The sequence below is a fragment of the Gymnodraco acuticeps genome, unplaced genomic scaffold (assembly GCF_902827175.1).
Source record: "Gymnodraco acuticeps unplaced genomic scaffold, fGymAcu1.1, whole genome shotgun sequence".
NCBI classification, from domain to species: Eukaryota; Metazoa; Chordata; class Actinopteri; order Perciformes; family Bathydraconidae; genus Gymnodraco; species Gymnodraco acuticeps.
Window position 1 is genome coordinate 3,798,957 of NW_022990023.1, and position 25,749 is coordinate 3,824,705.

The 25,749-nt window shown below is 41.2% G+C and overlaps 3 protein-coding genes across 15 annotated transcripts in view; 1 reads left to right on the forward strand and 2 right to left on the reverse strand.

Moving 5' to 3' along the window:
* Nucleotides 1-13,791, forward strand: part of si:ch73-103b11.2 (myosin phosphatase Rho-interacting protein) — a 55,388-nt gene extending 41,597 nt beyond the window's left edge. For 7 of the 13 annotated variants that reach the window (XM_034214702.1, XM_034214705.1, XM_034214708.1 and 4 more), the window contains 9 exons: nucleotides 482-4,210; nucleotides 5,257-5,404; nucleotides 5,493-5,598; nucleotides 5,931-6,090; nucleotides 6,172-6,279; nucleotides 6,359-6,445; nucleotides 6,527-6,689; nucleotides 7,170-7,255; nucleotides 12,425-13,791. In XM_034214702.1, coding sequence (XP_034070593.1) covers nucleotides 482-4,210; nucleotides 5,257-5,404; nucleotides 5,493-5,598; nucleotides 5,931-6,090; nucleotides 6,172-6,279; nucleotides 6,359-6,445; nucleotides 6,527-6,689; nucleotides 7,170-7,255; nucleotides 12,425-12,496 — 4,659 coding nt within the window. In that variant the 3' untranslated portion in view covers nucleotides 12,497-13,791. Of the gene's footprint in view, nucleotides 1-481; nucleotides 4,211-5,256; nucleotides 5,405-5,492; nucleotides 5,599-5,930; nucleotides 6,091-6,171; nucleotides 6,280-6,358; nucleotides 6,446-6,526; nucleotides 6,690-7,169; nucleotides 7,256-7,490; nucleotides 7,577-12,424 lie in introns of all 13 variants that reach the window. The other 6 variants (XM_034214710.1, XM_034214713.1, XM_034214709.1 and 3 more) reach the window with 4 other exon arrangements.
* A 109-nt stretch (nucleotides 13,792-13,900) lies between these two features.
* Nucleotides 13,901-18,705, reverse strand: LOC117545065 (toll-like receptor 13). Its single transcript, XM_034214731.1, has 7 exons — nucleotides 18,669-18,705; nucleotides 17,091-17,938; nucleotides 16,444-17,006; nucleotides 16,216-16,363; nucleotides 15,754-16,121; nucleotides 15,255-15,348; nucleotides 13,901-15,180 (listed from the first exon to the last, which is right to left on the reverse strand). The coding sequence occupies exons 2-7, from the start codon at nucleotides 17,910-17,912 to the stop codon at nucleotides 14,443-14,445; spliced, it is 2,733 nt and encodes a 910-aa protein (XP_034070622.1). The 5' UTR covers nucleotides 17,913-17,938; nucleotides 18,669-18,705; the 3' UTR covers nucleotides 13,901-14,442.
* A 1,310-nt stretch (nucleotides 18,706-20,015) lies between these two features.
* prr35 (proline rich 35) lies at nucleotides 20,016-24,903 on the reverse strand. Its single transcript, XM_034214332.1, has 3 exons — nucleotides 24,866-24,903; nucleotides 21,350-22,831; nucleotides 20,016-21,186 (listed from the first exon to the last, which is right to left on the reverse strand). Exons 2-3 carry the CDS (start codon nucleotides 22,684-22,686, stop codon nucleotides 20,382-20,384), a joined length of 2,142 nt encoding a protein of 713 aa, XP_034070223.1. The 5' UTR covers nucleotides 22,687-22,831; nucleotides 24,866-24,903; the 3' UTR covers nucleotides 20,016-20,381.
* Nucleotides 24,904-25,749: the final 846 nt, after the last annotated feature.

Consider the following 25,749-nt stretch of genomic DNA (forward strand, 5'->3'; position numbering starts at 1 on the left):
TGATCAAGGAGCCTTGCGCTGTGCTTTTTCTCTCTTTGTCTGTGCACCCTTTCCAAGCTTGATTTCTGCATGCTTATTGGTGTTTCAGAATTGCATACTTTAACTGCTTTTTTACATTGTGCATTTTTAAGTTACTACTATTTGTCATAGAATCAGAATGTCGTTTTTTGTTGAATAAAGCTACTTAACTTTGCGAAAGTTAAGTAGGTGGTCTGCTTTTTATTTATTTGTTATAAATCATTATAGCAGTGACCCAGCAAGGTTTTTGTTTTTTTGGAAGGGGGGGGTTTCATTCGCACCTTTCCATTTTCAAGTCACCTCTGAAAAAGCACAGTGGAAGCTTGGGAAAAGCTTCAAAAGAAAGCTTCAAATCAAGAGAGGAAAACTTATTTTCCTGGTTCCCCCCGAGATGTGGTTCTCCGTATATGGTAGGTGAAATAAGGATGTCATTAATGAAATTGTTTCATCAATCTTTTTCAAGAGTGCAACATCCCCTTCCTCTTCACCGCAAAGAGTGCCGTGGCAGCGCCTGCACGCGCTTAATGAAGATTTGCAGGGCGAGTTGGAAACCCAAAAGCAAAAGCAGGATCTTGCTCAGCAGCAGATTCGGACACTAAAGAGAAGCTACACAGAAGCACAGGATGCGGTAGACCACCATGAGTCTGGTATTCAGGCTCTGCAGACTAAACTAGCATCTGCAATGGCTGAAATCTGGGCAAGTGAACAGGCTGTTGCCAGAATGCGCAATGAGCTCAAGCTAGAGCAGAAACGTTCAAAGGAACAAGAAGATGAATTTGGTCGCGGTGAGGCCACACTACGTGCCCAGCTAAAGGACAGTGAAGATAGACTCCGTGAAGTAGAAGCCAGCCTCTTGGAGAGAAACCAGGCCCTCAGGCACCTGGAGCGCCAGCAGGCCCTGCAACGAGACCATGTTAGAGAGATTCAACGGCTCCAGGAGCGGCTGCAAGAGGTCACTGCTAGGATAAATGTGACCGAAGAGGGTCAAGCACTAAAGGAAGAGCGCCTGAGGAAGGATCAGCATAGCCTGCAAGAGAGTCATGAGAAGGAAAGACAGAATCTGTGTAGAAAATTAGCTGAGGCTGAAACTGCACAGAAAGAGATGGAGGTCCGTGTGCTAGAGGCTGAGCAGCAGGTGGATGCCTTGTTAAGAGGCAGGCAGGCTTCTGGGGCAAAAGAAAGCAGGGAGGAAATGCTGAAGTTGCAAGAGGAACTGGCCCAGAAGACTGACATGGTGGAGTCACTAAGGGAGAGTGTGCGCAGGCTAGAAGAAGAGAAAGGCCATCTCACCTGCCGCTGTCAGGAGCTTCTTAACCAGATAGCAGAAGCAGACCGTGAGGTGAACAAGCTTCGCAATCGTCTCGAAACAGAAGAAGCTGATTACTACACCCTAGAGCACTCATATGAGAGGGCTACTCAAGAGTTTCAGAAAATGAGCCAGTTCCTACGAGAAAAAGAGGAGGAGATCCGGCAGACTAAGGAAATGTATGAGAGGCTGATGGTACGCAAGGAAGAGGATTTGAAAGAAGCCCTTATTAAAATGGCTGCACTTGGCAACAGCTTGGAGGAAACTGAACAGAAGTTGCAAGCTAAGGAGGAGCTTCTTTGTCATATGAGTCAAAATCTCTTGGATAAAGTTGAACCCTGTAGTGCTGAGAAGGATCTGCAGGCCAAGCTTGTTGTTGCAGAGGATCGCATAGCAGAACTTGAGCAGCATCTTAATGCCCTGCAGCTGGGCTATGCTGACCTACGTATGGAAAGGCAGCAAATCCCAGACAAGAGCAAGAAGGCAAGGCTTCAAACATCAGCCTCCTTAGCAGCAAACACAGATCTCTTACTTACCTATGACAATTCATCCAAGACGGAGAACTCCCAAGATGATAAGGAGTCTCAAGCTAAGAGACCAAGGATACGTTTTTCCACAATTCAGTGCCAGAAATACATAAGTCTCGAGGGCATGGACACTATCAATGCGAGCACTGCGTTTGCAGACACAACACAAAATGTAAACGAGGATGTTAAGGAAGATACCGATTTTAGTAAAGGGAACATCTCTGATATTACTTTCTCTCACAGTAGTGACCCAGAGAAGTTCATTTCTATCATACACGCCCTAGAGACTAAGCTGCTAGCCACAGAGGATACACTCAGAAACCTCACACAAAATGTAGGAGAGCAATCCAACCAAGCAGAAGATGCGTCTAAGGATGATCTAAAGATGACGGACACAAATCCTAACCCCAATAAGGAGTTTAGTAATGGAAGTGGGACACAGAGTAGTGCTGCCAATAAGCATTATGCCAAGGCCCTGTTGTGTGTGGAAAGCAGTCGAGAGAAAGTCAGGACTATTCTTAATGGCTCTCATGTTACCACCGGTTCACAGCTGCACTCATTGTCAGAGATAGAGAACCATTTGTTCAATGCATCACTGTTCATCAGACAAGGACAAACGACTGAGGAGCAATCACCAGTTGTCCATGCAAACACAACCCCAGAGACTCTAGATAAAGAAGCTTTGCACCTCTTTGCCAAAACGTTATCGTTTGAGGCGGTTGTTCTGAATAAAATGGCCTTGTTATTACAGACATCAAAGTCTGACCTCCTACAATCTCTTGCCGAGATATGGGAAGACTTGGAGAACATTCAAAGAGGTGACAAAGAATGCTTGGCTATAGTGTATGCTGATGTCTTGACCAGGAAGTTGATGTTAGAAAGTTCATTCTGGAAAGAATTGGAGAAAGCTGAGACGGATGTTGCTAAATCCAAAGAGGAAAGTGTTTCAGCTGATGTTGATTCCACAGTTATCTTTAACACTTTAATTAAAGCTGAGCTAGCCTACACTATTCAAAACCTTAAAATGTGCTATGAAGAGAAATTCAAAATACTGAAAAGGGAGATAACTGAGGCTCATGATAACCTGCATCAAAGGGAAATGGCCTTGAAAACAATTATTGAAGCTTCCAAAAGGCCTGATTTGATAAATGTAATAAAAGAAGTCAAAAATAACTTTGAGTTTGGTGAACAAAAGTTAGCAGACATTTCCCCCCCTGAACTAGCTCCCTACATGGAGCAAATTGAAATGGAAGAGGCTAGAGACTTGGCTGAGGAAGTCGTAGACAGACATTTGGCTAGAGAAATGCCATCTTGTGGTATTAATTCTATTGAATCGCTGCAACATGCACATGACAACTTGGCCACTGAGCTTCAAAGACAAGCAAAAATCCTCCATAAGTTTGCTCAAGAGATAGAAAATGGTGGAAACCATCCTAGACTGGCTAAAATGATCCACGGTCTTCTGGGCCACCAAACCTCACATGGTTTAACAAGTACCTCTGTCTGTATGCGCGACGCCCTAATCCAGGCTCAGGTAGCTTATGTGGCATGCAGGTTACAGGCCATGCATGAACAAGACTTGGGCTGGTGCAAACAGACAGGTCAAAACATGGATGCTCTTGTCCAACAGCACGCCCGAAAGGTCAACGCAATCCAAGAAAATTATGAAGCATCATTAAAGGAGGAGCGCCTGAATTTAACACAAGCAGTTTCCACTCTCAAGAAGGAGAACCATACGCTTAAGAGTGAGATCAGCAAACGTGTGAACCAGCTTTCACAGCAGCAGGACCAACTGGCTCTCCTGGAGGAACGTTTCCAGAAGGACACTGAAGAGCTAAAACAGAGGCATAAGCAAGAGCTAAGCCAAGCTGAGAAAGGCCGTGCCTCCACAGAGCTGGCCCTCATGGACACTACAGCTGACAGTCAGCAAAAGCTAGAAGTCCTGCTGGTGGACATGGAAACCATGGAGGGGCGGCACGAGGGTCACGTGAGGAAACTGGAAGAGCAGTTTGAACAGCGGATCTGTGAGCTCCAGCAAATCCACAAAGAGGAGATTGAAAAGTTACATTCCCAGTATATGGAAAACGTTCAATGTATCCAACAGCACAATAAAGGTCTTGAGGTTTCCCACTCGCCTCCTTGTGACGAGGCCCCTACACCAATGGATGAGGAGGAGCAGGGGAAGGGGGAGGATGCACATACCAGGTCAGAGGTGGACTCCATGCTGGTTCTGAAGGACCGGATCCAGGAGCTGGAGGCTCAGATGAGCACCATGAAGGACGAACTGGAGAACAAGCACCTAGAAGGAGATGTGGCCAGCCTGAGAGAGAAATACCAGAGAGACTTTGAGAGTCTTAAGGTTTTTGCTCTTTCATTATACTGTAGTGATTTTTTTTGGTTGTACATAAGTGAGTGTATTAGATTGAAGGTAAGATAGCATAATAACGAGCTGCTTTTGTCCATATCTACTAATATGCACAGAGCGATTGAATTGGCTTCTTTCGAGATTGTTTGTAAATCTCTGAATCTTGCATCATAGATGGCATCAGTTTGCTTACATCGCTAGAGCCATACTAGCTGCATGTTTCTAGGGTTTGTAAGGTTAGGCGCTTTTATCCACCCATTTGGCTACCCTGACTTTAGATTTACAGCCAATAGCCAGTCAAGAGTATCATCATTTTATTGTGATTGGTATGACATTTTCCACAGCCATCCATGGTACCCAGGTGATGAACCCGAATGACTGTGGTGACGCCCTGAATCATCCTGTTGTCTCATAAACGTTTGGATGAATTGTCAATTTGTCCAACACATCATTTTATGACCAAATACCTGCAAAACTAACTTGAAACTGCAGGCTTTAATGCTCTCTGTAGTTGGTGCAGAACTCATGGAAATACAAGTTTGGCATTATATAGACCAAACCGATGCACGTCAAAAGTGCTGGATCAGGGTGGGACATCCCTGGTAGTTTTACATAATAAAGCAAGGAAATATGTTGAAGGTTGTTTCTTCTTAAGTACAATCCTGAATATTAAAATTGTAACATGGCTCGATTGCCATAAACATTGCTTCTTGATTTGGGCATTAACAGACAAACTATTTCCTACATTCAATTATAGAAGGAGGTGCAGTCTATTAATGACAAATGCAGTCTATGATGGATTAAAATGTCACAGCTTTACCTCACTCTCTTACATAGCTGGGCTTCACATCATTAAAGCTTGCATGGATGCTATCACTGATTTTGCATGACACCATGTAGCCTAGTGAATGATTAATATTATATATAATATATATAAAAGGTATTGGACTTCATGAATAGTCACACATTAGATTATACTGTAGCTGGTAAATGCAAAGGTCATTTTGCAATAACATATTCTTTATCCGTTCTTCCTCTAGGCTACGTGTGAACGTGGCTTTGCAACAATGGAAGACACACACCACAAGGTAATAAATGACCTCCAGAGGCAGCATCAGAGGGAGATCGCAAAACTTATGGAAGAGAGAGAGAGACTTTTGGCTGAGGAGACTGCTGCCACAATTGCTGGTAATTAAACCGTTTTTTCACCCGTGATTTCTAAACTTTAAACAAAACCAGCGTACAATAATTAAATGTGATTCCTTTTTAAATGTAGCTATTGAAGCAATGAAGAATGCACACAAGGAGGAACTGAACAAGACCCATCGTTCCCAACTGAGCGGACTGAACGCTGACATTGATGAACTGCGCTTACAATACGAGTATGTTTTGAATACGAAAACTATTAAGATATTCCATGTTAAAGAGTTAAATATAAAAAAAATTAAATCTCTATTTAGGTTTTAGAGCCCTGAGGTTTAAACAAGTGTTTGTGTTAATAGTACTACTTCGGTGGATTTTTAGATAATCCTTATGTTGTTGCAGGATTGGCAATTATAAGAATTTGGCAGCTTGTCAGCGGCTGAAAAACTGGAGAAAATAAAAGCTTTTAAGGAAAATCCCTTTTTTATGATTAGGTCCACCTCATTCTAGACTTCTTTGGTCAACATCAAATGAGAACTGTGGTTAATATTGTGATGACGTGCCTGTCCAGGGAGGAGCTGCAGTCGATCCACAGAGAACTGGAGGTGCTGTCGGAGCAGTACTCTCAGAAATGTCTGGAGAACGCTCACCTGGCCCAGGCCCTGGAGGCCGAGAGGCAGGCCCTCAGGCAGTGTCAGAGAGAGAACCAGGAGCTCAATGCTCACAACCAGGTTGGATTGCACACATGCACATGTACCTATACAAATCATTTCTGTCCATGGATTTAAACTCAACTTTATTCTCTCCAACAGGAACTAAACAACCGACTGACTACAGAGATCACTCGGATGCGCTCCTGCTTCAGTGGAGAAACAGCAATGTCACCACTTACCCAGGGAAAAGATGTGTATGAACTTGAGGTATGTCTAAACACAAACAATGCACACATGCAGTAAGGATTGGAACTTTTGCCGTATGACCGTTCTGCCCATCTTGTAGGTGTTGCTACGAATTAAGGAGTCAGAGATCCAGTATCTTAAGCAGGAGATCCACTCTTTGAAAGATGAACTGCAGTCTGCTTTAAGGGTAAGCAAAACCAATCTTTAGATAGATTACATATTCATGTTTGTGTATTTTAGTAATGCTGCATTGATGACTTTTCAACAGGACAAGAAGTATGCCACAGAAAAATATAAAGACATCTACACAGAGCTCAGCATTGTGAAAGCAAAGGCTGACTGTGACATCAGCAAACTGAAGGAGAAGCTGCTCATTGCAACAGAAGCTTTAGGAGAGAGGAACGTCGATGGAACAGTCACACCTGGATACGGTAGATACGAAGTTTAACCTTATTTTACATCCCATTGGATTTACCAAAACATTTCTAACCATTTCTAAAGCTTGATAAATAATTTAGCCAGTCAGGGGGAAAATACTGTATTATAATTTTTCACGAGATAGGGAAATGTAAACAATGTTTAAATATACATTTTAAAATGGTGTGCATATACAGGACATGGTTAACTGTATCATGCTCCATGTAATTTATTATGATATATTTGGATTTGACATATCAAATCAAATCAAGTTTTATTTATATAGCACATTTTTAAAAGACACAATAAAAACACTTTACAATAAAAACACTTTACAACGACATAAAGGTGAAGCTCATTTTGAGGTCCGCATCATTAACCCTTAAATGCATGTTTTTCATTCCTATCCCTGTATAGAGAACCCCAGGTGCACTGAACCTCTATAAGGTTCATATTAAACTATTTTGGCTAAACTGTAGTGCTTTTTTTTTTAGATATCATGAAATCAAAAAGTAATCCAGAATTCCTGAAAAAGGAACGATCAAACGCCGCCAAGCAATCAAGAGGCCTAAGGTCAAAGGTAAGTGTCAAGTTCAATATAAAATGTCCCTTATTTACAGGCATCTGTCCCAAATTCAGTAAATCCACACACTTTTAAGCTGCCACTTGAGTTGCTGTGTATTGTAAAGTTGTTGTGTAGACTTCATCACTGTCAATCGTTCCACCACACACTGTGTTGCACAGTTGCTCAGGACATTTTTACTGAAAGTCTCTTGTCCTGTAAGTTTTGTCATCTTGTCTATTTTGTCTATCAGTCTGTCATTGAACAGGCATCATGGGACAGCTGACACTCCCATTGTGGGGTGATTCCCCCCAACCCCTGCCCCAAGATGTTCTGTAGGTATAGCATGATGTAGCCCAAAGCATGCCCCTACCACCCTCGCATGATCTCCCCTCCCTCCCCCTTAACCAACCCGCCGTATCACAGACCTTGAGCATTAGCAAGCTAGAAGTTTTTGAAAAACCTTTTTGATACTGCTCAAAATCAGGTGAATGTAAAGCTACAGCCTGCTGATTAGCTTAGCTTAGCATAATGACTGGGGGAAAGGGAAACCTCTGTAGCCAGGTGAAAACTAATATGCTGACAAACCCCTTTTAAAGCTCACAAATGAAAACATGATCTCACTTGTATAATTGGTACACACACTGAAGTTTAACATACACATCAAACAAAAAATCTAATTGTGCTAGGTAGTGAGCTTTAAAGGGGCATGTTGGCGGATTGTGTGTTGTTGTTTTTGGACCAAGCCAGTCTAGGGCCCTTTCTCATTTCTCTAACTCCCCTCCTCGACTCCCCTCCTCGATTCCTATCCTCGAGACTTAGTCCCGCCCACAGGAGATGCGAACGGAGGAGTCGAGGAGGGGAACCGAGGAGAGAGGAGGGGAAGCAGCAGGCGGTTAGAGAAATGAGAACTCCTCTCCTCTGAGCGGTCATTTTAAAGAGACGTCCATTAATGATGACAGGAGGCACTGCAGCCCTCTGTCTGATGGACACACACACACACACACACACACACACACACACACACACACACATATGTATATATTTATATAAATATATACAATTTCAGAATCAAACAGAGCACTCTCATAATAACGTAACACTATCAGAGACTGGATATATCCCCCCCCTCTCTGGTCGCTACAATGAGGGAAATAAATTACGGGCCAAACGTTTTATTTACAAGTATTAAAAGTAAGCAGAGGACACCAAACCAACTGAGACCTGGCTGTCCGCTGCATCTACGCACTGTACAACCAACCCAGTCTCACGGCATTTCGTGTTCACCAACACGATTTTTAATCTATTGATTCGTGTTCACCAACACGATTTGCCCCTTTTTTTCGTGTTGCAAAGCACGATTTTAAAAGCAATGTATTTCTACTGCCTGCAGCACGTCTTTTTCTCCGGTCGGGTCGTGGGAGACCGGAAGCTGTGTGGTTCATAAAAACATGTTCTTACTCAATATCAAGCCACAATTATTGCTTTTATTTTAAATCCTATAATTTAAATCCTATAATTTCGACTTTTGTTGCCGTCTGTCAGGAAAATAAATGGGGCTCAGAGCCTCAGAATACTGAAATCTGTATTTTTAAATATTTGTTTCCTTCTAATTCGTTATTCTTTTCAAAATAACACACTGTTATTTACTCACCAATAACACACAATTATCCTTGCTTTTATTTATTGGTTTAATTCCATAATCTCGGTCTTTTTTGGCGTCCGTCAGGAACTGAATTTCAAAATAAAAATAACCGGAAACAGACGTAGGCCTATAAGGGACATTTCGAGCATCATTGCAATTGTCAACATTTCTGAGTTTAGGATGGCCGAAGACACTACACTACCCATAATCCCCAGCTATCGTTTAGGACTACAGTCCCCGTAAGGTTACGCAGAGCGTCAAACAGCTGTGTGAAATGGAACGAAACCATGCCAGACTATCCAAAACTGGAATCGAACGCCCCCCAGAACTACACATGCTGGCTATTGTGTTTCGCAAAATGTTCTATGGGACGTCTCTACTGAACGTTTTCGTTTTTCCCACAATTAGAAGTTGCCAGTATTAAACACATTGGTGTTATCAAATGTAAAACATCTAATTAATAAATGGGTGAAAATCGCTTGTGTCCATAATGCGCAGCATTAATACCCACATGACAGCTCATTGTTACTTTGTAATTCTACTCCACTACAATTCAGAAGTTAACCTGGTATTTTTACTCCACTGCATTTATTTTAGTTACTTTGCAGATTCTGATTAATTATGTGAAATATAAACAACCCTTAAATCAGACTTTAGTTACACCTGAGTAAAATTCAGGTAAGGTGATTGTCAAGTGCCAACAATCAGGAGAGATATTTGATAGTTGGTGCTTGAGAAGACTAAACATGTATCTGCAATTGACATGAATGGAAACGAGTAATAAAGTATATTCATTACTCGTTATTCTCTACTAATAGTTCATTAAAGACTGTATATTATGACTATTTTGCACATCCCTTTCAAGATGTTCAAAGGTGTATTGACATATCATATACACAACTACGGTGTAGTTATGCAATGAATGAAACACTTGGGTCACAGGTTCCTCAACAGTGCATTGCAAGACATCTATCAATATGTGTGTACCTCCACCATTAAACTGTCATATTCTGCACATTTCTTATTCTATCTACATACATAAGAGTATAATTCATATGTATAATATCAGTTAAAATAAGTGCTTCAACATAGTTAACATTGCAGGAAAGCAATATATTAGACGTTAAGTACTTTGTCAAGCTTAATATTTATCTGTAGATAGATACTCCCAAAGTTTTTTTCTTATTTAAAAGAAGACCTTAATCTGTTATTTAATGTTTAAATAAAGGTTCATTCGTTTTTCTGTTTTGCACCTCCTCCTATTAATATCTTTGTACATTCTGCACTAAACTGTTTTATTGTAGAGATCACTTATAGTATCTTCTTGATTTTTTATATTATATATTTATACTTTCCCCCTATGAAAGTATGTACTCTTAATATTTTTTTAATCAAATAAAACACAATAATTCAATAACGTGCTTTAACCACTAGGAGGTGCACACAAGGTACACACAGCCATAATAACTTTGTATTATTAGTGTAGGACACTTTTGTTTTCGTACAACATCTGAAGATGTGTAGTTTTATGCATGCTTTCACATAATTTTACAGCATATTGCTATACTATTTCAGACTCAGTATTTACATTCTTACATTCAAAGAAAATCAGTAATATCTTTAAAAACTACAGTCCTTTTATATCAGCTGTGCACCGTTATGGTGTAAATATAACTGTGAATCTGTGAATTAGATCAAATGTAAAAGTCAGCCGAATTAGTGTTGATACTGCAAGGAGACGTATTGTCTGAAGAGAAATTGAAGATGTTGTTTAATTGTTGAATATATTTATGATCCACGTCAAGTATTCAGTTTCGGCGGCATTTTCTCAGTTTTTCCAAAGGTCTTCTCATCAGGGCTCTATAAATAAAGAACTACGGCAGATCTGTAATATACAATGCAGCCGAACCGTGTATTACAATGCCGTTATGTGATGACTTTCAAAGAGAAAAGCAAGAGCGCTCGGAATTAAGTATTATTTTATTATTTTAAAATGTTTTCCGGATTTCATATCATATAAACACCAAATCCCAGCATGCATTGCGGCTAAAACATCCAATAAGCGATCTTAAAACCATAGCTGAGGATCTTGGGTAATCGCTCGAAATGCCTACGTCTGTTTCCGGTTATTTTTATTTTGAAATTCAGTTCCTGACGGACGCCAAAAAAGCCCGAGATTATGGAATTAAACCAATAAATAAAAGCAAGGATAATTGTGTGTTATTGGTGAGTAAATAACAGTGTGTTATTTGAAAAGAATAACAAATTAGAAGGAAAAAAAGATTTAAAAAATACAGATTTCAGTATCCTGAGGCTCTGAGCCCCATTTATTTTCCTCACAGACGGCAACAAAAGTCCGAAATTATACGATTTCAAATAAAAGCAATAACTGTGGCTTGATATTGAGTAAGAACATGTTTTTATGAACCACACAGCTTCCGGTCTTCCTCGACCGGAGAAAAAGACGTGCTGCAGGCAGTAGAAATACATTGCTTTTAAAATCGTGCTGTGTAACACGAAAAAAAGGGGCAAATCGTGTTGGTGAACACGAATCAATAGATTAAAAATCGTGTTGGTGAACACGAAATGCCGTGAGACTGGGTTGGTACAACACACACACACACACACCTACACACTGTACTACACGCACCTACAGCTCCTAAAGCATAATCAGGCTACAGCCGTTGTGTATTTTATTATGTGAAGCACTAAACTCTTTGTTTGTAGATATCTACTAAACTAAAGCAAATACAGAGAGTAGTGTAGGCCTGTTACTGATATATTTTACACACTGCTCTGCTTTCTGCACGGATCTCACAGCTGTTCTTCTGTAAACATCGTGTTGCGAACGATGAGAGCAGTTAATAAAATAATATCCAGGGGATGCATGCAGAGCTGTCATTGGCTGAGATAAGTCCGGCCGTGCGTCACGACGCTTTGAAACATCTCTGTTCCCAGAAATGCATCCACGAAGGAGCCGTGGAGGACCCATCAGTGTATCCTCGGTTAGAGCTCCTCCAGAGAGCCTCCTCGACGCTCGATCCTCGGTCCTCGAAGTGCATTTAGAGAAATTAGATGTCCTTCAACATGGCGTGCTAAAATTCATTTCCGGGTCACTACCAGAGGAGTCGAGGAGGGGGATTTGATGAAATGAGAAAGGGCCTAGGTGTCACTTTATAAATCGAACTATTAAGGATATAGAGTTTTAGGTTACATATATATTGTATTTAATGATGTAACCTGTGTATTTACTGTCAAACTGACACTTTTATTGTGAAAACCTTGTCTGTAATTGTTGTCTATGTCTGTTTGTGAGTTTTGAATGTATGTGTGCATTGTGTGCACTCTGTGTGGAGTGAACCTATTCCAGCATAACCACTTTTTTTCGTAGATCGCACATTAAAATATAGTGTGCTGTCCATATCAGAAAAAGTTGACAAACACAACTGTTTTGTGATGTCTGTGCATGTGTCTTGTTTTCTGCACACATGCGTTTGTCAACTATGAAGAATAAAATAACCTTCTTTTCTCTTCTTCTACAGAGCCTGAAAGAGGGACTTACGGTGCAGGAGCGTATGAAGCTTTTTGAGGCAAAAGATTCCAAAAAGATTTAAATTTTTAAGAATTTGCAGTTTCAGTTTTTCTTCCTGACCTCAGTTTTCGGTCAGATGGTACGGCCATGCCAGCATTTGCTGAAGACTTGTATAGGAAATGGAAAAAAATCTGTAATGGTCAAAACCAAGACCTGCTGCTTCCATCCCTCTTATTAGTGGTCATATTTTTGTTAGATTTTTTTTTAGGTGAAACACTTTCATTGAATCAATCCTGTGTAATTTTTCTTTTTAAGAATCCATAGACGTATAATCTGTCCAACATGGAGATGTGTCAAATAAGCTGTGAGAGGAATACATGACAGCCTTTTTATTGATCCTCTATAATGCCAAAACGACAGCAATACACAGTATAAATAATATATATTTCCCAATATGAATTAAGTATCTGCTGTATTTTATTATTGTTACAGTTTCTATATCTAATAATTTTGTATGTGTTTAATGTTGCACCAGTTCTGTTGTACATAACTACTGGATATATGTTAGAGTAAGGTTTGCTATTGATTGTTGGGGCATCTGCTGTACTATAACTATGGTTTGATTGATAGTGGAAAACAATGTGATGCTAACTTGCTAATGTATGAGAGTTTTATAAAAATTGAGTGTCTGTGTGTGAAGGGGGATATAGAGGGGTGGGATTGCACTTATCACTTGACTACTTGAGGGAGCTTTGTTTTATTTGTCTCAAACTGGTGTAGTGACTTCAAGTCATTTATTGCAGTGCAACCAAACACCCTAACTTCTGTCAAATTTAGTGGAAAACCGTGACTGGACTTTTTTTTCTTTGAACCTGGATTTGTGTTTGCTCAGTTTTGATTAGCGTGACAATATCATCTCAGAAAACAGGAACTGTTTAGGACGTTGCATGACTGTACAGTACCTTTTTGAATTGCAGAATGGTCATGTTGCCTCTTTTTCCTACTTTTTTGCTTCAGTGTGGAACTCTTTAACACTACTAAGCTTTGCTTTGCAAGTCCTACTGTTTAGGTGTTGAGATTGAAATGTTTTACTGTAAGCGGCAGTCTTGAAGCACTCGGCCCAATCCCTGACCTCTCACTGAAATCTAGTCGTGCCTCAACTGAGTGAAGAATATAAACATCCATGAAACCTGTGCAGCTATGGATACACACTGTATAGTATTCAAACCATGCCTTGTATATATATATATGCTACACGGAAGACTTCTGTGTGTTGTTTAAAACTTGGACCTTGCTCACTAGCTCTATATTAAATATATATGAATATTTTTTATTTTCATTTGAATGTATAACGTCAAATAAATGAAGTGTTTGGAAGTTTTGGAGTTATATCTTTATTTTTTAGACAGTCAACTGTCATAGATTTAGCATTTTTTCCAACACAACAGTAATGTTAAAGCAATAGAACAAATGAATATATTTTTATTTTTAATGCTAGCTTTTATGGTATAAAATGACCTTTTAATCCTTTTTTTGTTTAAACAGATTGGTTCAGCCTACAGAATGCTTGAAATGTAAAATGGACTTAACTGCCCTTACAGTGAATTTTCTTGCTACATATTTCTCCTTTTTCTCATGAGAAAATACATAAAACAAAACACGTTTAAGAACATTTCATAAAAACAGCGCACACAAAACTTTAAAAACCAAAAAAAAGAGGTAATTACAGTGAAATTATAGAACTTTCCAAGTCCTCACTTTTTATGTGGAAACCAACTTCATATATCAAGACTTAATGCACACTATTATTAACAGACTATTATAATCTTCTCCGGAAAGTACCCTGCTGTGAGCATGTTCCACTTTTTACTAGGCAGCAATGATGTCAACAAGAAGTGAGCCACACAACTAAATGAAAACAAAACGTTTAACTCGAGTAACAACAAATTGCCATATTATGTTGGATTGCATCAATGCATCAGACTGTGAACATTGAATTAGGGATAGGTTGAATATGTAGCATTCGTTCTAGCCAATTAGACGTGCCATATCATGTTCTCCACCTCCTTCTCCCTCCTCCTCCTCTTTGTCCTTCAAAGCATCGACCAGTCTGACCCAGAAGGTGTCCTGCTCCTGTGGTTCCTCCGGCCACAGCAGGTAGGTCTTCTTGCGAACAATCTTGCATAAACGTGTGTAGGGAGACAAGCAGCGTTCAGGTATCTCCTCCAGAAACACCAGCAGCAGGACGTCACTGCCATCGTATAAAAGCCTCAGACTGGCCAGCTGAAACTCCACGGAGCACCACTCGCTTTGCAGGAAATTACGCGTCACCACACAGATGGTGTGGCGAGAACCGTAAATGGCGGCCTCGATGTTCTCCAGGACAGCAGCGCCGGGTCGGAAGTCTCTGTGGTGGAGGCACAGTCGGAGGGGGGGTGCACCTGCAGCAGGCCTCTCCAGGTTGGGAACCAGCTGCTTCATCACCCATGCCTCATCCTTAGAGCTGTAGGAGATGAATGCATCATACTGGAATTTGGCACTTCTACGTCCACGTAGTTTGGCCCTGAGGACGAGCAGCAGGTAGCGCACAGTGGGGCCCTGTGTGTGCCAGGCCAGACACACACATAGAAACAAAATGTCCACAACAGAGCAGGCGATGAAGAGGATGAAGGAAACATATTCAAAGGAGCAAGCCTTTTCGTCAAACTGCCAAAGAAAGGGAGATTTCCTTTCCTTGTCACACCGAAGGTCGTACAGGAAGGACACCTACAAGGGGAACACAATAAAATAAATCTACAGCTTATTAATACTTTTTTGAGAATGTCAGCAGCTTCTTTTACCCTTGTTTGAGTGTTGTGGATGGCCCAGTTCTTGAACCAGGCATTATCACAGTTACAGCTGATCGGGTTATCTGAAATGTCCAATACAAGCAATCTGGAAACACACGGGTAAACACAAAGTTTGACAGTTTTATTAAATTCGAATTTACCCCAAGTACCTCTCCGCCTAGCCTATAAGTGAACACAGTAGCAGTTCCTACATTAAAATGGTTTGCTTACACACTTGCATGTTTAAAACCCTTACTGTATTGAATTTGTTTTGGTAGAAAGCTATCATGCAGATAGGTTTGTTATGTCTGGACATACTAGTCCTTTCAAATCAATAAAACAACTATGAAAAATCTCATTTGAAAAGCATATATATCTATCAGATTTGCCTTCAGACTGAATGAGCCATCCTCGCTCCAACTCTTGGCAAGAATACAAATAAGGGTTATGTTACAAATGTTTAAATATCCTTTCATGAGTTGCTTGCATTGACATTTTATTATCTCATCACCTTGGCAGAGCATCCAGCATGTTTTTGTCCACAGTGTGAAGGTGGTTTGACCAAACTTTGATATACTCCAGTGAGTTATCTGGAGGCAGCAGGTTAGCGGGGAGAACATCGAGGTCTGCTCTGAGGGTCAGTTGTTTCAGACTTTTCAGAGGGGAGAATGCTGCGCTCAGGTTGGTCTTTTTCATAGCCACTCCGACTATGAACAAGTTTTGCAAATTGATCAGAGGAACAAAGGCGTCCGGGTGGAATTCTAACATTCTGCTTTGTCCAATCTTGAATGCGAGAAGTCGGCTTTGACCTTTGAAGAAATTTGGTCCAATGACACCAATGCATTCACGTCCGGGCCCCTGGTACCGCATGTCCAGAAACTAAAGATTTGACATGGAAGTTAGACGGATAAAGAGATCATCAGATTGAACAATAAACACTCTTAATATATTACTCTTGAATAAAATGTCATACCTCAAGGGAAGTAAGGTTGATGAAAGGGGCTTCATTGTGCTTAAAATGGAGGCGGTTGTTGTACAAAACCATTTTCCTCAAATTTGTCAGGCCAGACAGAATATCTGTTGACAGCATCTTTATGCGGTTCCCATTTAAGCTCAAAGATCTAAAGTACAGATGGATGTGTTACATGAGTGGACAGTGAGGAAAGTTAAGAGAAGTTGAACACAAAAGCAAACTCCTTACCTGAGGTTGATAAGGTCTTCAAAGGTGTGGTGTTTGATGAAAATAATGATGTTCGAGCTGAGGTTGAGCTTTATTAGCCTCCGCAACTTACTGAAGGGCTTATTGATGATGTATTTCAGCATGTTGAACTGCAGGTAGAGCTCCTCAAGTTTATTAAGTTTGCTGAATACATTCTTTCTCAACCAACTGATATCATTTTTAATAAGAGACAGGCGAGTCAGCTTCTTCAGAGCGACAAACCAGTTGGGGTCAATGTCACGAACTCTGCAGCTGTCCACGCCTAAACTCGTAAGGTGGTTCAGTCCTAGGAATGTATCTCGCTGAATGTCGGGTGCATTTCTATTTAGCTGCAGTGTTCTCAGTCCTGGGTAACCATCAAATGTAGTACGAGATATCTGCTTCAAACCACAGTTGTTTAGGTAAAGTTTGCTCGTATTACCCCTGCCCAATGATAACTGGGTAACATGTTCGAGGTTTGCATTATTAATTACCACCATACTTGGAGTGTTACAGTCCATGAGGCTGGAGTTTGTCTCTGGTAACCTGGATCTTTTCAAGTCGACCTGCATTCATTTAAATGTACACAATGTTTTTTTAAAGACATTAAACAAATATGTAGATTTTTCATTAGAATCAAGAGCACAAACCTCAACTCTATCAAGCTGTTCCATTCCTTTCAGCAGCCTGCATATGGTCAATGGAGATTCTTCCAAAGACAGAGAAAATGAGACCCAAGAGAGATTCCTTTTTGTCTCTGCCGAGAGTCCCATCAGCACTTCGGCTTTTACTCCCTCGCAAAGCAGATTTTTCAGCCCGGGGTTGGAGGCAAAAACGTCAGACTGTAGCTCCAGCTTTGGGTTGAAGGACAGAGTGATGTGCTGCAGGGCAGGAAAACAGCTCAGATTTATCATCCGGATGCTGTTTGAGAAAAGATCAAGACGCTGAAGAGTAGAAGATCCACCAGAGTCTCCACAGCTGAGACTCTGGAGAATGTTATTGGACAGATCGACATGTTGAATCGCTGGTAGGGAGTTAAAGATAACCGGAGAGATTGTGCCAAGTTTGTTTCGATTCAGAAGCAGGGTTTGTAGCATACTTAGCCCATCAAAGCTACTAGAGTTGATGTGTGAGATGTTGTTTCTGGTAAGGTTGAGTAATTTCAGGACACCCAGGCCTCTGAATGCTCCTCCTTTCAGATAGGCCAGCTTGTTCTGGCTCATGTCCAGGTATTTAAGCCCAGACAGATGACTCCATGATCCAGGTGGGATGACAATGATCTTGTTCTTGGACAGGTTTAGTTTGGTTGTGTTATCTGGGATCTTGCTCAGGACGTCAGTGAGGTTAGCTATGTTCTGGTTGCGGCACCACATGTTGCCAGTCCCGGGGTAGAACATGAAGCAGCTTTTAAAGCCAAAACCACAGCAGCCCGAGGTGTTGAGCAGCAGAAGGAAGAGGGCAGTTCGCACCATCTTTCCCTGAAGGCTCTGTTTGCTGACTGCAACAAGGATGTGAAATATAAAAAATATTAGTTCATAAATGCGTCATGGGTTAAACAAACCATAATCTCATAATCTTTGCTTGTTGGGGACAACGAAATGCGCTCTCTTAAATACGAGTGGATTTAATCAATTAATGTTCTTTACATTTTGAGAAATCATAAAAAAAAATTGTAATATGTAAGTTCTTGATTTGTGTTTGTTTTTTTTTGCTGCAACAGCCAAGTAATTGGCAAATATTATTAAAATCGATAAATCTATAAATACATGTTGCATGAAACATGTGGAAAAATGCTGATTTTTAGCCCCTCAAGTTTGGAGATTTCCCGATTGACTTTCTTAATTGTAGAAGGGTAAGGGTTTTTGGACTGATAAAACAAGACATTTAAAGACAAATACTTGACATTGAGAAACTGGAATGGCAGAAAGGTTTTCATGAAAATAATTAATATTTGTAGCCCGAACTATAGGCATTTTACCGTGACATTATTTTTTCATAAAAAATATGCCCTTCATTTCTGTATGGGGGAGAAAACACTAATATTCATGTGACACTTTAAAGTTCAATCTAAAATACCTTTTTACTTCTATTACTTTGTTGTTCTTCTTACTTAGAGTACAGGGTTACTTCTTCTTACTATCTTAATATGTAAATAAACTTTGATTTCCTTCAAAATGTAATAATATACAGCATGTTGCAGCCTAAACAATTAGAAAATGTAAACGTACCCTTGTCGTTCTTCTTATGCTGCTTTACTTTACCTAACTGCACTTCCTATTTTAACTGGCTTCAGTTCTCTTTGCATCTCTAAATAAACCCTAATCATTTTGAGGAAGGATGTTATTGTTTAGATATGTGTATACCACAGTCTATGTGTATACCCAGCATTTTCACACATCTAGGTTGTGAAATGGTGAGTCATTGTAGATATTATTTAAAGATATACTGATTATTCTGTCTTTGTTTCATATTAACTAAGAAAAGGCTTTAAATCATGTTTTCCACAAGAGGGAGCTATCTACCTGGATCCTGCATCTAGTGAAGGCACATCAAACATGGTGCGTCAATACTTTAAATGTATAAAATGTCCATATTGGCATTTAGCAAAAACCCTTAAACCAGTCAGAGACACTGTGCCAGCATTTAGATTGTAATTGTTTTGGGAAGACTTACCTTTTAAGAGACCCTAAGTGATACTAAACTGTTCTGTTGTGTCACCTTTACCCACAACTACTGTACAACTTCAGATAAGTAGGCAAATGAAAACAAAACATTAACTTTATTATTTGGTGAGAATAAAGATAATTGTTAAATCGAATTGCCCGTGGGCGTTTTGTCGTCCTATGTGATGCTTGAATATTTTTAATACATATATGCATGACGTAAATTACTTTTTGGTACTATTTGTTAGGAAAATGGCTTTGTTTTTATAGAATATAGCCAGTAAAATTACAAACAGATTTAATTCAAGACATTCAACCAATATAAAAACTCAATAGATAACTGTTCGATGAGACAGGCATGTTGACCTCTTCATGCTGAACATCCACCGTGGGCTCCTCTGGTCCTGGCGGCTGACCTTTGCCTCTGTGCAGTGGGTGTGAGGGCGGGGAAGGGGCCAGTGGACGTGGGTCAGCCCTGGGGGCGACAGGTAGTCCGCCGTTTAGTCCGCGTGGAGCTTGGCCCAGGGGCCCTGACCTTTCCAACGAGGCTCCTTGATCCACGAGCAGAGGCACAGGTGACCCCACTGATGGAGATTTAGCTAAAGGAGCTGCTTCACCTTTAGCACACAGGCTGAGCTGCCAGTATGAGTCTGTTAGTCTCTTATTTAGACTTTAAACGATCGTGATGACAGCCTTATAGTCAAATAAATAAGGTTAAAATAGCCTATACATTTATACAATGTACTCCATTCCCATTTTTCCTTTATTTGTTCATAAGAAATAATGAAACCCTTTGTTTTTTTACTTATTTTATTCAAAGAAATACAGTGTGTATAATACAATTTAGTGTCATGAAGTGAAATAATGGAGTCCAACATGACATCATCCATATAAAAAACATTTACCCTTTTTAACATTTTACTTACATTTATTATATTACAATATTTACACATTCATTCAAAGAATTGTCTCTCAGAGTGATTTTCATGCACTTAACAGTTCATGGAAGTTACTGTTAAGTGCTGACATTACCTCAAAATATTTTTTAGGATAATCTTATTGTAACAATCAATGTAGTGCATTTTGTAAGACTTCTTTTCAAAATTCATTCCCGATTTGTCTTATAAGGTGCAACATGTTTGAGGTCTTTTTGACGTTAAACTGAGGATAAGTGGCAGTCCTTTTCAAAGCCAGTGAAATGTGAAGGCATGCCAGTAATAAATGGCATTTAAACATCTGTATTCGAGTCACTTATAATACAGTCAGAGGATCAATAGTTCAATTGTCAGTAGCCGTCAAAGGGCTCGGAGGATGGGCTTCTAGTCGCTGTATAGACAGGGGCCTCTTTGGGGTTTTGGCGGAGGAAGGGATATCGGTGAACACCACTGATCGTCCGTCGGGGCAAAGCAATACGCTGGAGTCCGCCTCACACTTGGTGGTTCTGCTCGGCCACAAAGCCTCAGCAGAACTGGGCCTCATGCCGAGACCACCGGGAGAGAGATCCTCTGAGTTCACTGCCGACGCCTGACTCATCTTGATCAGCATGTCCAAAGACTGCTTACGACTCTCCAGCGACGCCTTCATCGCCTTCCTCTCATTCTCTTCTTCCTCCTTTTTCTCTTCCATTTCCTCATCCTCCTCTTCTGTCTCTGTGGCGTTGTCTTTACCGTCCTCTCTTGTGCTGCGATCTCCAACCACATCCGTCTGGTGCCTCTTCACCGACAGGTCGAGGGGTCCGTCGCTCTGGCGAGAAGACCTCTCCAGAGCCGTGTGGATGTGGGAAAGCTCGCTGCGTATTTTTCCCAGGTGTTCCCAGAGGTGACGCTGGGCGGGAATGTCCTCTTTCTCCAGGTGGGAGATCTTGCGCTCAGCCTCCTGGTACTCCTGCAAGGCCTTGGAGAGGTCACTGAGGAGCGCAGCCACAGACTCTGAAGCCCCCTCCCCTATTGTTCTAGCAGCATTCGGGTCCTGTCTGTTGGGACCCCCACAGGTAGACTGAGAGGATGTTTCACTGCTGGGACTGGTGAGATGTTCGCTGTACCACAGATCAGTATGCCGGGTCGGCAGCTGAGCATCCTGTAAACTGAGGATACGAAAGGTTTAGGACTTTTGCATTTTTAGATATGTAACATTTAAAACTACAAATCAACCATTTGCGTTATTGACTTTAGATAATGATGGATAAAAGTGACATTTGTACTGCGACTTGATAAAATAAGGAAATTGTATTGACTTGAAATCCTTACCTTCCATGGAAGAGAAGTTTGTCTGCTGTCATGTTCAGATTTGATGCAGTCTGAATATTCTTCAGAAGGTCCAAAGCAAAACCACCCATGTTCGGCTTCTTCTCCACAGGTGCCTCATGGTTCCCAATTGGGACCCCTGTCCTTTTGAGGCACCAATTTGCTTTGCCCTCCTTGGCTGTAGCCTGCAGTTTATCGGCCAACCTGTACCCGTGTTCGTGGGAGTCCCTCTGAGGCGACACCCAGCCAGCAGGGGAGACAGCGGCTGTCCCTGGCCGCAGAGCAGGCACTTTCCACAGATTTACTTTAGGCTGAAAACCAGACGAGGGACTCGCTTCTAGACTGTTTGTGGACGTCTTGAGCGCTTTGCTGGCGTCGCTTTGACCCAAGACCGGTCCGAACGCGTGCTCACACAGGAAGGGGTAGTAGAGGCGAGGGGGGATAAGAGCTCTGTCTGTGTGGGTGCTCGAGGCCGGGTGCATCAGCTGAGCGGCCGACGCCAGGAAGGGAAGCTGGGCGAGCTGAGCGTGGGTCTGGGCGGCGGTGGCGGCAGCGGGAATAGCGGAGTTCATGTAGGAGAAGAGGCTGGGGGTGATCGGGTAACCCATCCCGAGCAATGACAGGTTGAGTCCAGTGGGATCCTGGTAATCCATCAGGTTTGGCGGAGGAGGGTAACAGGGGATTGAACTACCTTCCCCTTTGGCCTTCGTTTGGCTGGACGCCAACAGCCGCCACTGCTCCGACAGCAGACTGGGAGCAGTCAGATATGCCTTGGATAGCTTGTAGTGTTTCAGCTGGGCTTCTACTTCTACTGAGCGCGCTCTTAAAAGCTGATCTTCCAGGGAGAGCATGTCGGCCATCAGAAGCTCAGACTCTGGCTGTTTGATTTTCTTGGTAGTGCACTCTGCAGCGTCTCCTCTCTCTTTCCTCAACCCAGTGACCTCTAATCGCTCTCCTCGTCCTCCTTCTTCCTCATCTTCTGCTCCCTGGCTTTCCCTGTCCTCACCTTCCTCCTCCAAGGACTTTCGTTCCTCAGTGTGTGTCATTTCTATGCCATTTTTGCCATGTGCCTGCTGAAGGGGTCGTAGCTGTTCTGGGTGCAGGATGTTGCCCTTTTTATACGGCCAGTCGGACTCTATGAGCAGGGACAGGGAGTTCTTGCACAGGCTGTACTTCATGTGGTTGTACAGGTGGGACTTCTCCATGCAGGTGAACGGGCACTGGAAGCATTTGTAGTTGTATGGTTTGCCCCATGGCCGGGGAATGTAGTGAGGCTTCTTAGGCTTGCGTTCCTTGTGTTTGCTGATGGACGTCACTTTACAAGCGTCGTCCTTGGACATGATTGAGTCTTGATTTTTTAAAGATTAAATTGTAATAAAATGGTGATGATTCAAGACAGATTTTACGATTGTATGTCTTTCGTGCCAGGGTTCATTTCATTGTTTATCCTTCTGTTGGGTCGATGAAAAAGAGCATTTCTTGAACCTGCGAACACATAAGACAGTTTTGTATGAATAAAATGATATTTCAAAAACATCAGCAGATCAGAAGCACCAAAATAACATGTTAACCTATGTATTTGTTCTGAGAAAAAGGAACAGCTTGCAGGAATGCAGATTTGTAAGGAATATAAATATCCACAATAAAGTTATTTGTGCACTGAAGGGTGCTATATATCATTATGCACATATGTGTATTAAGAGAGCACATTTGTTGTCTGCCTGCGCTGAGCGTTGCCACTAACCTAACTGCAGGGAGGCCTAGCTGCTCCGTTCTCACTGTACCTGCCACTACTCATTAGTTCCAGTGCAGCACCAGGCGCTAGCAGGGTACGGGGCTGGGGGGCAAAACAGGGGGTCTCTGCACCTGTGCGTCGGGCCCTCAAAACACTAACAGGCGCGCTTGAGCTTAAGGCCGGACCCTCGGAGGCCGGCTACAGGCGCAGTGTGGCCAGGCTGAGGGGCTGCAGGTATGGAGGGGAGAGGAGTCGGGGGTTTGAGGCCTGGTTCCTAATGAGAGCCTGGCGTCGTGCCTAAAGGGCGTCATTAGTGCCAGGACGGGGATCTGGGTCAGGACACGGTGCACAAGTTCAACTGCTCTCCTGTACTCTGCATGTAAAGTTGGGTCATACTTTATTATACTCAATTAGCTATATTAAAATGTTTTATAAGAGAATACCATTTAATTATAAGATATAGATTGTAGACAACTTCAATTTTAAAACATTAGTTATTGTGATTGTAACTATTTTAAAAGTTGTTGTGTCGTACAAGCAGCGATACATCTAATGCAGACATTCTCCATTTATTCTTTTAATTAAATTCTTTTATTTTGTCTTTCTTCCATCTTTGAAATGTAAAGCAAACAGCTTGTTCATCTGAAATTCAGAGATTTAAACAAAGCGAGTATTTGTACCTTAAGATTGATTCATGTTAAGTGTTCGCTGGCTCTCTTTATTTTATATATTACTTTATTTAGGATCCTCTTAAAGGACATTAAAAGATCATATTTTTGACAATCTACAATATCAATAAAACTAAATTAAGTACATACATAACAGAAAGTCTCACACTCATAATCTCTCTTTTCATAACTTCTCTCCTTCGTCATCTATTGGCATTCTTTTAATTCATTTCTCACCCCCTAAAATACATTTTAATAAATGTGTTTTCATCTGTTAGATTACAGAAACTTTGTGATCTTTTTATACTTTAAGCCAGGCTGTTGGGTAAACCCTGCGGTGAAAAAGATGTGAGGAGGAGTGTGCTCCTCACTTTAAAACACTCTTTCTCTGAGGCTCTTATTTTGTCTTTTTTTCCCCCAGGTCATTTAAAGATGAAAGTCTGTGTGACGTTCAGGGTCCAAACTGAAGTAAAGATAAACTCATGGCTCATGACAAAGTTTTGATATAAAGACCAGTGAAGCAAACACAGGTGATGGATGCTCTGTGATATTGAGAGACAGCAGACAAGCTCATCTATAAAGCCGCAGCACGCAGGCTGATGATGGAAGACACCGTGAGACTAACTCAGGATGGCAGGCGGTTACAAACTGCTCTCCCAATTGGACCCTAAGAATTGGCCCGTTTTGTGGCTGACCATTTGATTGGCTCACTTGTCCGCCCCGGGGCTCTGACCTGAGCTTTGAGCTCATAATGGGGCCTAACAGCTGCTGCTGCATCCAATCAATAAAAATCATTTGTACAGTAGTTGTTGCCCCTCTCCTGGCCACTGCTATCCGCTCGCCTCTCCACTGAATGTGCACTTTGGCCCCCCGCCGCCCCATATCCAAACCCTGCGGTCTTGTTTTAAGCTTTTAGGGCTGATCAAACAAGCCTAACCGCTTCAACATCTATTGTTCCAATCAAAGAGGTTCACCACACTAAAAGCTTTGACATGCAACAGCAACCACACCACTGACCGCCTATGGGACGGGCTGTTTGTACAATAAGTAAATGCATGACTCAAACTGAAATAGTTTTTAAAGCTTTAAATGCATACTTTAAGTTATAGTCTTTACCTTGAAGGGTTGTCAGAGTGATGAGTTGGTTGTCTGGAAAAGAAGAAAGATTACAAAATTGTCATAAATCATATGAATCTCAGTTTCTTTTTCAATATAATAACAACTGTTGTGATCAATTTAACAATTACAATTAAACTTTTTTTTAAAAATCATATTTTTAAACACAATAAATTAAATAATTGTATTAATAGACACATATTATTAAGGGAAATGTATATTTGATAGGAAAACCTCACATGATGCTGCAGATATTTAATGAATTTATACTTCAAAGGTTTTAATCATTCTTTTTCAACAGTAAATGCATTAAAATAACATTTTATAATCATTGTTTTATTATTTCAAAATGAAGTGGCAATGCATTGCATTATTTTAACTTAACATTTGCATACACGGAAATTAAAAAACGGAATTAAATTTTTAAATAGACAAATTCCGTCTTAAAAATGAACCATCTAACTCCATTAACAGTCAATGAATCTCGTATTAAAACCTCGCACTTAAAACTACAAAATAAAAGTCGTGCACTTTAAAAACGTTTTCTCAATGCGTGCAAAAACACCATGCACCAGGCCTAAGTAACTTTATAAAAGATAACTTAATCCTTCTAAACTAACCTGCTTGCATGTCACAAGCTGTTTTAGAGTGATAAAGAAATGAATGTACCGTACCTGGAGAGCGTCCCGGTCTGTCTGCACTGAGAGGGCAGCGCGCGCTAACAGGCGCGCAGCAGCGACTCTGCTCATATATATTGACTGGGAGCATTGCCCGCAGGCACTACAATACAGCAGCTCCCCCCTCCCTCCTCTCCCCCATGGATTGTCAAATGTGGTCTCTACCTTGCAGCCAGGATGCAACATAACAACTTAAACAATATTGGC